At 34.0% G+C, this 11,429-nt stretch overlaps 2 protein-coding genes across 2 annotated transcripts; both read right to left on the reverse strand.

Moving 5' to 3' along the window:
- Nucleotides 1-544: 544 nt before the first annotated feature.
- On the reverse strand, nucleotides 545-5,460 carry LOC107804446 (putative glycosyltransferase At3g07620). The gene is made up of 5 exons (XM_016628342.2): nucleotides 5,083-5,460; nucleotides 3,269-4,277; nucleotides 3,048-3,178; nucleotides 2,012-2,360; nucleotides 545-1,563 (listed from the first exon to the last, which is right to left on the reverse strand). Exons 2-5 carry the CDS (start codon nucleotides 4,211-4,213, stop codon nucleotides 895-897), a joined length of 2,094 nt encoding a protein of 697 aa, XP_016483828.2. The 5' UTR covers nucleotides 4,214-4,277; nucleotides 5,083-5,460; the 3' UTR covers nucleotides 545-894.
- Nucleotides 5,461-6,397: 937 nt separating this feature from the next.
- LOC107804445 (sugar transport protein 14-like) lies at nucleotides 6,398-10,787 on the reverse strand. Its single transcript, XM_016628341.2, has 5 exons — nucleotides 10,516-10,787; nucleotides 9,901-10,223; nucleotides 8,896-9,133; nucleotides 7,774-8,165; nucleotides 6,398-6,969 (listed from the first exon to the last, which is right to left on the reverse strand). The coding sequence occupies exons 1-5, from the start codon at nucleotides 10,652-10,654 to the stop codon at nucleotides 6,520-6,522; spliced, it is 1,542 nt and encodes a 513-aa protein (XP_016483827.1). The 5' UTR covers nucleotides 10,655-10,787; the 3' UTR covers nucleotides 6,398-6,519.
- Between the last annotated feature and the right edge of the window lie 642 nt (nucleotides 10,788-11,429).

Raw genomic sequence — 11,429 nt, forward strand, 5'->3', positions numbered from 1 at the left:
GTATATCTTAAGATGTATATATAGTATATCGAATATAGTTTATATATCTTATGAGATGTATATATAGTATAGACTATAGTATAGTATAAATATAAGCTTATATGTATACTATACTATACTATAATATATATACATCTTACTATATATAAGCTATATTCGATTTATATACTATATATACATCTTAAGATATACTATATATAAAAGTTTGGGATTAAAACAAAGTTGAGGGGTTAAATGGCTATTTTTGACAGTCAACGTTTTTTTTTTTAAAAAAAAAAAAAAAAAAAAAAAAGAAAATTTAAAAAATAGCCGTTGGGCCCGCTAAGGGGACAGGGCCGGTCCCGGGCCTGACGGGCCCATCATAGGACCGGCCCACGAGACCGGACCAGGCCCGCTAAAACCGGACCAAACGGTCCTGGCCCGTTTAGCCGTTTGGCCCGCGGTCCTGGGCCGGTCCCGGGCTTGGACCGGCCCACTTGCAAGGCCTAGTTGTAGCAGGTGACCTATTTTCAAGAATACAATTTTTTAATGTTAAGGAGTTTACTTGTTGATGACCACAATTTCATTTTCCACCCATCTTCGATTGGAACAAAAGTCTGAAGTTAATATTTTTTTCTTCAACAAGAAGATTGTGGTAACCAAAAAAAAAACACTAAAAACTACAATATACAAGGCAACAGTTCCTCTACAAGTTGAAGTTCCAACAGAAAACAAACCTTTTGGAGGCTAGGAAAAGTCAGAAGCAACTGCAACTTCCAACTTTCATCGTCGCGGAATCTGCTGTTGTCATCTCGCTTCAACTGCAACTTCCAACTTTCATCGTCGCGGAATCTGCTGTTGTCATCTCGCTTCAACTGCAACTTCCAACTTTCATCGTCGCGGAATCTGCTGTTGTCATCTCGCTTTTGTTTGAAAGACTCTATTATACCAAATCGAATGAAGTGTCATGTGAAACAGGTCGTATTTTGCAGGCTTTGCATGCCAAAGAAAATGGCGCTGAACCTTTCTAACAGCTAGTTGCATATCAAGATACTTCTTTTCCGGTATAGCAAGAAGTATGGTTTTCAAGTTTGGAATATCCTTCTCAGCTATAATCAACGAGAACGCGTCCCAATTCAGGACTTCAAAAAGGGGAGGCACGAAATTATCCGATATAATCACTGGTACGCATTCATAAAATATGGCTTCGACTACTCTAGGGCTGTTGACTTCATAGCCCTTTGGGCAAATGCAGAACTTGCTGCTCTTCATATGCTGTATATAATTCATTTTGCTAGCAACACCACTTGGCATTGGACCAAAGATCTCCATGTCGGGATCTTTGTCCTTCCAATGCTCGAGCAAGATTGGACGCAAGTATCCGTGCATATTCCCAGCATAGAACGCGAGAATTTTCCTTTGAGACGGTGGCTTACCTCCGAGATCTCTAAGTGGATTTCTGGCAGAGCGGACATATGTTTCCGGAAGGGATACATCCCTTCCTATTTTGAAGCCTACGGTTACATCAGCGTTGCAGAGGGCCTTGATACAGTGCTCCATGTGGTGCCTTGTTTCATACGGAGCCTATAGTAAATACGATTATAAGCACAAATATTGAACGAGCTTATAGTGTCATGTAACTTGAACATCACATAGAAAAAGACGGGGGAAAACTACACAGTATAGCCTCTCTCAAAAATAGTAGCCGGCAAAATGTATATTTGTTGTACATTATATAATATAAATATCTTATACAAAATCAGTGTATATTCATATTTTTTGTATATTAATGTATAATATACATTTTCATAATATTTTTTGTATATTTGGCTAGCGGATGTAGTTATTTTTGGCTGACCGGCTAAATGTGTAACTTGCCCAAAAGATGGTGGCAAGAGATATGTAACACATCCAATAACTCAATGCAAGATTTGCCCAAAAAAACGACTAACTCATTTTATGAATCATCAAAACATAGTGGATAACACGAAATACATGTGAAGTTCAGAAGAGAATGAAATGGTAACATTACCCAGTCATGGCATGCGACAAGAAAATGATCTGCCCCACCAGTTCTGTTCCAGAACCGGTATTTTGCTGCAATCTTCTCCGAGTATTCCTTCAAATACTGGCGTAGGTTTGTTCGGTTATGAGAATTACGCACATATAGAGAATGCTCCAGCATCCTTGAACTAAAGGGCAGGTAGAACAAGTGAGCTTTTCGGGGATCCTTCACGACAAACTTATTGTTTCCCTCCATTAGTTTCATAAACCATCCCTCGGATGCATACAATCCCTTCATTATTGGGGTATGAAAAATCGGCTTCTCTCCATCCTTGTAGACATAAACTTTGAGAATCCGTTCCATGAGTTCATAGCTCCTGCAAATTCAAGGAGGCATAAGGGAAAAATCCGACAGCAGATATTTCCCAAATCTAAGATATTTCTTACTATAGCAGAAATACATAAACTAAGTTTCTATCAATGTCAAAACTAGTCAGTATGCGTCGTAGCATTGTGCACGTTGTAGACTAAAAGACTCACATATTGAATGTATAAGAAGAAGCAAATGTTAACAGAGGGATAATAAATACCATACGCTTAAATACTGTGCTCTCGATAGAACAATGCATTAGTGTAGTATAACTGAAGATCATTTTCTGTGCAGAAAGACACACACGTAATTTTGACAAATATAACAGCTTAATCAATCGAGTAAGTGAAAGGGGAGAGGCTCTTGGCGCTGCTTTATACTTTCGAAGCATTTTTTGTAAACCAATACTCATCATTCTGTTTACAAAAAGGATAAAGAGCACACATGTGTTTAAACACAGTATGCTCAACTGAATAATTAAACTCTACCATTTATTACGATGAGAGAGACGCAAAAATTCAAGGGTTGTTTGAATCAGATAAATAAAGGTCCTCTACTCTCTTTCTCCTCTAGCTTTAAAAGTTTTACCTACGTCCTACATTGAGATTATACTCAAGAGAACAATATAGAAAAACTAATGTTAGAAAATATCAGCTGGAATTATGTGTAAATATGTTACTAAACAACTACAAACCTTTTGAACATGGACATATTTCGAAAGGCAGGAGCATAAAGTTCTCGATCACTCCTCAGAAGTGGAGCATTCTCAATCTGTAACCTAGCAGCCAATATTTCCTGGTCACGTTCAGAAGACCATCTAGGTCTCTGCAATCCAATTTAAAGAAAATAGTGAAAACTCATTCCATTTACAGTATAGGGAGACAACAGCTTTGATCAAGAGAAGAAAAAACATACCATAGCACGTGAACGAGCACGATGCCTAACTAGTAACTTTTCCATCTGGGAGATTGAAGTTATAGTTTTCGGTGGCATCATACATCTCATCTTCTTTTTGACTGGACTCCCATTACTTGAGACAGTGATATCCGTTTGAACCAACGAATGGTTTCCATTATTTGGGAGAACTTGAGCCAAATCTCCTGTCGAAGACTTGATACGAGCAGTATGATTGTAGTTGCTTTCATTTAATCCTAAGGTAACCAATGGCAAGGGATCTAGATGGTTTGAATCAGTCACAGAAGACAAGTTAGTCGCACTCGTAGTTTTAGTATCAATTTGCATGCTACTTCTATTTGCATCTAACTCAGAGTCTGCTGAAAGTTCACCATTTGGTTTAACAACTTGCTCTAAAGAGAGGTCCTCTCTAGATTTATCATTCTTCTGCAGTATAGAAGTATGGATTTGGTTCGCACTGTTCTGCATTGTAGTTTCCACATCCATGTCCACAACTTCATCAAATACATTATCGTTTTCAATAGTTGCATCTTCAACAAAATCAGAATCAATATCCAGTGCTTTGCCATCTGAATTATTGCTATGTAGTTTTGCCTCATCCTCACCATTTACTCCCTCGTCATTTTCACCATCTTCACCCGTATCACCATTATCTGCACTATCCACACGATGAACCAACACAGATGCACTATCAAAGTTTGAGAAGTTTTTTCCTACAAGGGTTCCAGCAACCTTTGCAGATTTGACAGTATATTCTCTTATTGAGAAGCTAATCTTCTCCGGTAACAAAACTGTTTTATCCGGTACCAGAGAGCGAAGAGCATTACCATAAGGAAGCATCAAGGTTTGACAAAATAAATGAGTCACAGCCACCAAAACTACTATCAAAATCCATTTCCTTTTATCAATTTGACATAGAATTTGAAACTCCTCGCCGTACTTCATTCTTTAAAATTCAACTCCAATCAGTAGCTCGTCAAGGCAATTCAAGAATCCGTTTCATGATTTCCTACATAAAAGCGAAAATTTCTAAACTTTCTGCAGTTCCTTTTTGGTAAGATACTGCCTTTAGCTCAAAAGTACATATAAAAAGGGAAGCCAAGCTCCCGCTATGTGCGGGGTCCGGGGAAGTGTCGGACCACAAGAGCCTATTGTACGCAGTCTTACCCTGCATTTCTGTAAGAGCCTGTTTCCACGGCTCAAACCCGTGACCTCCTGGTCACATGGCTGCATTTTTGTAAGAGCCTGTTTCCACGGCTCAAACCCGTGACCTCCTGGTCACATGGGAGCAACTGTACCGGCTTAAAAGTACATATAATGAAACAATTTTCAAACACACATACTTATACAAAATTCGGACCTTATTGCCACAAAAATCTAGTCTACACTCTATACCTGTTGACTTGAAATCCCACTTTTGTCAAAATACGCAATGAAATTGAACTACTTAATACTACAAAAGTGCTTCACTGAGCTCTGAAATGTATAATCTTTAGCTTCAAATTCAAGCTCCAAGAACCAAAACAACAATTGGGTATCTCTAATCTTGAACATAAAAGTTATCAAAAAGTAAAAAAGAAGCTAAAAATTTGATCAACTCACGCACAATCTTTAGCTTCAAACTCAAACTCTATGTTCCAAAACAAGAAAAGGGTATCTCTTAAATAAATGTAAAAGTAACTAAAAGCTTTAAAAAAGAAGCTCAATTTGGATAAACTCATGCATTCTTGAAAAAAGACAATCATGGTAAATATACTAAATAGAACTCAAACTTGACCATTTTCTACAAGAAAAATGATAAAATGAAACATTACCAGCAAAAAGGAAGAGGTGAAGTGAAGCTCAGCACTTAGCAGCATTGTCGGTAGCAGCCACAAAACTCTCAAGAAAAAAGGCAGCTTTAGAGTAAAATAAGAGTAATAATTTGAAGTAGTTGAAAAGGTTTAAAATCTAATGTTTTTTCCTGAATTTAGTAATCCTAAGCAAGTGTTTTTTTGGTATATCAAAATGGAACAAGAGTCACTGCAGGGTCTGCTCAAAGCAAAAGGGGGTATTTTTATCATGTAATTAGATTATTTGTACTATATTGCATGAGATATTTTCTAAATTTAGTATAGTTTTCTTTGTCCAAAGGGACCAATCTCTGTCGGCTACCCATTATTGTTTGTTACTGTTAATGTCTATCGAGCTATATGGAAATTGGAGTAATTATTTCACTTATCAACAGACACCTGTCCACTTTAATAAACTGCCCGTCACAGGATACTGAAAATAATAAATTAAGGTATAATTTATTAAGTTACCCCTGTTAAATGATTTTTGAGAGTACAATACTAAAAAGAATTACTTACAATTTTTTTAATAGTAAGGGCAATGGTAAGCCATATGGTCACAAGGGCGGTCAACTGGTTTTCCTTCGTTGAAAAATTGCACTATGTATATAAATAAAATATAACGTTTTAGAGGTATATATCATATATTGAACACCCTTTGTCAGAGTTTTTTTTTCCACTTCATTCAAGTTTGAATACTCTTGAAAAAATTCCTAGCTTCGTCACTGAGTAAGAGTATACTTGAAAATAGTTAACAAATTTAATCTTAAAATTCTAAAATAACGATATTTTGGAATAATTTTTTGAGCTAAAGTAACAATTAAAATAAGACAGAAGAGTAATAAAGAAACTAAGGAGGGCCTACCTAGTTACAGATATGTGGATTAATGTTTTGGAAATAAATAATAAGCTATCAATTCATTACTTCCAAATTCTAGCAAATATATTTCAATTTAAATGTATGAAGATGCTCCTTGATAGACTTCAATCTTTAAGAATGGTCTTCATGTACAAATCTTGGAAGTCCTCTCATTTTCTTATTTTGTTTTAACTTAAAAGAAGAAATAAATCATTGTTTATATAGAATTGACTGAAGGATCATGTGAAATAAGTAAGATTTAAAGTATGTCTGAGCATATAAAATAGAGTTGACATATCTTGTGTGTATGTGTGTGTTATTTTTCGTAATTATGGTGTTAGGGCCAATTGCGCGTAACTCAGCTATTCCACCGAGTGTCTACTACCCAAAATATACACTCAATAAAATATTGAAAAAGAAATTAAGAAACTCTTGATATAAAAACCCATCCGAGTCAAATTTTTCTTTTTTCATTCATAAAAAGATATCAACTACCATAGGTTCATAGAACAAATAAAATCAATAAGCAAATTTTCATCCCTAAAAATCCATGTAATACTCTAAACTTGCTGCCCTTTCTTCAATTCAATTCCATTCTCCTCTGGGGCACAGTACCTTTTCCAAAACCAATGACTTTGCCATAGCAAATAAATTTCCTCAATTGGAACTTGCTTTGTCTCAGGCAAAAGCAACAATATGAAGCAACTCATAATAATAATCAAAGCCGCAAATAGCAGAAATATGCCATATTTGAGGTGACAAAGTGAAACCAAGAAACATTGTGCAATTAGTGCTGTGAAAATCATGTTGACACAAACAACCATACTTTGTCCTGCTGATCTTGTTTCCAAAGGAAATATTTCACTTGGAACTAACCAACCTAAAGGACCCCATGATCTTCCATAAGCAAGAACAAATATGCAAATTATTATTACTAGGAATATGCCAATTCCTTTTGGTAACACTTCACCTTGTCCAAATTTTAAAGCTAGTGTGATGGCAACTGCAACCTGTGGATCAAAATTTATAGTAAGTATCCTATCCGATGAAAACGGAGAGTTGAAATCTATAGTAATGCTGATTGAGGTAAGTCAGTATAGAATATGATATCGACTTCTTGATGAGAAAAAGTCATTGAAAATGCATTTTTAGCAAAAAATAAAAGAGGTTAATATTACGAAATTAGCGAGGTTCAATTCTGATTATAGTTGCCAAATATCTCATATTTGATCACCCTCGATCACAAAGTAGAAATTTTCTAATACAAAGTAGGAAAGAATATCATGAAGATTTTGTGAGTGGTTATTAAAGGAAAAACAAAAATTACCAACAACAACTAACAACCGAGTGTAGTTCCACAAAGTGGGGTTTGGTGAGAGTAGTGTATACACATCCTTACTCTACCTTTTGAAGGTAAATAAACTGTTTCCGATAGACACCCGACTCAAGAAAAAGAAAGACGAAAAACCAAAATTACCATGACACTAAAATTTCCATTTTTTCTTCTTTTGAAAAAGGAAGTATATGAGTAAGGTTGTAGAGGGGAAAATTAAACCAAATGGACATATAGTAAACTTTTTAGTGTCAATGCAATTAACATGTTATAGCAGATAAAACCGTCTTGCTTTTCAGGTAATTATTTCCACTTTTTAGGGACATTCAAAACTATATTGTCAGAATATAGAAATTAAACTGAACCGAAAATTATCATGACGCAGATCACCGTCTTGCTTTCCAGGTAATTATTTCCATTTTTTATGAACGTGTAGAACTATATTGTCAGTATATAAAAATTAAAATGAAATGAAAATTACCATGACGCATATCATTTCAACTCCAGCTTCCAAAAAGAAAGCTCTTCTTCCAAACTTATCAACAAAGGACATTGACATAAGTGCACCCACAACAAGTGCTCCACCAGTAATAACAGATGAATAAAGAGAAGCTCCAGAGCCAAACCCTAAACTCTGAAAAATAACAGGTGCATAGAAAAGGATTGTGTTCATTCCAGTAAGTTGTTGAAATGCTGGAATTGCTAATGCTCCAATCACCAATTGTGGACGATTTTTCCTCTTAAGTAAGTTTCTAAATGGATTCTTTATAGCTCTGGCTTCATTACTTGCATCTATAAGATCAGCAAATTCTGCATCCACTTTTGAAGTTCCTCTAACTTTTTCCAATATTTCCCTTGCTTTCTCTAATTTACCTGTTGTATAGTCAGCGGCGAAGACAGAATTTTAATCAAGAAGATTCAAAAACAAAAAAGTAAATACATGAAAATCCCAAAGGATTTTAACATTTAATATATCATCTAAAAATAATTAATCTTATATACACAATATAATTTTCAGGCTAAGGAGGTTCGGAAAAAAAAAAAAAAAAAAAGAGACTTCAAAAGTCTCATAAGGTACTTACCATTATATATGATATTTATAGAATGACATATTAAATGGATTATTTGCACCGTACGATCTTTTTCTAGGCCAATCTTTAAATTATATCCCCGTTATTGCATTTGCAATGTAGTAAATTTTATCTTTAGAAGTAGTAGAATGGATCTTTCTTTTTGCAATAGCTCACTAGGCTAACAAAGACCAGAATTTAAATAATGGCCTAAAAAGGCCATTTGTGCAAATGCCCCTAAATGTCATGGACTTGTAAATTACTAAGGCTCCTCATATTTTATTTCATTTCATAATAATAATAATAATAAGGATTTAATTTGTATAAACGGACAAAATAATCAGTATAATTTAACCTATCATGACATGTTAGTAGTTACTATACTAGTTTACCTTCAATTACTTTTTAGGTGTTCAGCAGATTCTGTAAGTATTTTTTATTACCTTTTCTGTGCATAGAATTTAAACTGTAATGATAATAAGGCAAAAACTTATTTGCATATCGCATATTTACACCAAACCATACTAATTTACCTTGTTCTACGAGACTATTTGGTGTCTCGGGAAGGAAAAGCCCACCAACAAACATGAGTACAGCAGGAATTGCTGCTATGCCAAGAGATAATCTCCATCCCCATGGATGGATTCTAGCAGTTGCATAATTGACCAAATTGGCTATTAATACTCCCAAGCAAGTTGTGAGTTGAAACAATTGGTTAACTGCTCCTCGGACTTTTGCAGGTGCCATTTCTGAAAGATATAATGGGACTGCCTGTAATTTTGAAAACAAACAAGAACATAAACTTCAGCTTTGTTACATGGACTCATATTATAAAATCAACTCGTTTTTTAGTAACTCGTTCTAGTTTAAACAGGTTGGGTTATCACATGTTTGTTGAATTGACCAATAATTTGAGCTCAAGATGACCCAACAAACTATTGGGTCAATTCGAGACAAATAGTGTAATTCAACGGTCAGATTGCAACATACAATATCAAATTTGAAGATTGAGAATAGTAGGTAATTTGGAAGAATGCATTTTTCTTTTTTCAAAAAGCAAAGAAAGAAATTAGGGGAGGTTGAGTGACGTTAAGCAAATTTGGTGGACCCAATTCATCTTGATCCAATCAAACTTTAGACGGGTTGAGCCATGACTTATCTTCGCGTGCCTATTTGCACCTCTAATAATATTAGGGTGCATGTAAGCATGAGTGGAGCTACAGTTCAATGAAGGAAAAATATGTACTATTTGTATATCATGTTCTTTTACAATTTATAATTTAAGAAAATGAGTTATGACTGTTTTACTAATTTGATATATTTTGATTTTGACCTGACACATCTATTTGCCACATCCAATAACAGCACGGTGCGTTGTTTAAGCCAAGGCGGAGCTACAGTGGCTGAATAATGGTTAGTTGAATATTTTTTTGCCGAAAAATTTATACCATATATATAGATCAAATATTAGTCTTTACACGTATATATATTAAATCTTGTACACCATTAATAAAATATGAGTAAGTTCTCAGAATTACCTGGTTGCTAAATCCAATGCCAACACCAAGAAGACATCGACCAATAATGAGCATAGCAATATTTTTAGCAGAAGCATTAAGTACTGCACCAAGAAAAAAACTAACTGCACCACATAGGATACTGGCTTTACGGCCTTTGTTCCTTGTGACATGTGAAGCACCAAATGTAGATATAAGTGCAGCAAAATACAAAGAGGAAGTGAAAAGTGTGAGGATTTGATTGTCATATTTGCAATAATCTGTTTCTTTGAGATGTTCTTGCTTCCTTCTGTATACTTTGGGGAAAAATACTTTCAAGAAATCATCCATAGAAGTCACCCCACCTGAAACAAGCAAAAAATTCGGAATTCATAATAAGATTTGGGTACACACAATCTATTAAATATATTTATTTTAAAAATCTATTAAATAAATAATTATAATTTTGATACCATAAACTTGAAATCCTGAATCTGTGTTTGATGAGGAGAAGGAGTAGGTTAAAAGAAATCTTGAAAATTTACAAGTTGTGCTGATAATAAAAATTAGCAAGTTTTACTATTTCAAAAGATTGTCATATTTAGCTAAATTATTATTATATTAGAATAGTGTTAATCACGAAGAAAATATACTAACCAGAAACACCAAGATCATAACCAAAAAGAGAACCTCCAGTAGCTGCAATAATACAAGAAAAAATGAAATACCAAGTAATCTTATACTCATAAAGATGTGCTCTTGCTCCTCTTCTATCATCAAATCCACCACCTGCCATTGTTTTTAATTCCCAATTTCTTCTCTTCTTCTTTTCTCTCACTTAGAAACTGAAAAGGAAATTTGAAAATGGCGTGTAGAAAGTAGAAAGAAAAGTTGTTATTTATGCATGTTTAAGGTGATTCAAATTTGCCAAAAAGGATAATGCTCATCTGAAAAAAGAAAAAAAATACTTTACTTTTAAAGAAACGTTAGTCAATTTGAAGTGAGTTAGTACTAGGAGTCTTATTTTTTCATTAAATGAGAATCTCGTAGATTTGGAAATTCAGAAAAAGGAGATATTTAATCATTTAATAAGGGTTTAAGTTATATATACTGACAATGTAAATTATTTTTACCCTTTCAGTATAATTTACTATTTTTATTAGGCTAGCAATTAGTGTTTATCATAAAAATTTACTTGTAAATTGTAACTAACTTAAAAATGATCCAGCTGTATATATATCTTTTACATTCGGTGTATAAAACTTAAACTATCAAATAAGCGCATGTTCTTCGTTTCACTCTTTATTTTTTGGGTGTTCCTTCTTATTATTATATACCATTGCAAATAAATAGTACCTTAAATATTTTATCTTTTAAGGTGTAAATTATTAAAATTAATAGATTTTAAAAAAAAATTTAATAATAAAACTATTTGTCTAAATTTATTATTTGTTTCTGTTAAATATTTTACTTAATTAAAACTTTACTAATTAAAACAGTGATGGTGAATTTGAGAGGGAAAAAATAATAAATGCTTTTTGCTTTCTGAAAACGTGGTCCTTAATTTTGAA

This window comes from Nicotiana tabacum, chromosome 21 (assembly GCF_000715075.1).
Source record: "Nicotiana tabacum cultivar K326 chromosome 21, ASM71507v2, whole genome shotgun sequence".
NCBI classification, from domain to species: domain Eukaryota; kingdom Viridiplantae; phylum Streptophyta; class Magnoliopsida; order Solanales; family Solanaceae; genus Nicotiana; species Nicotiana tabacum.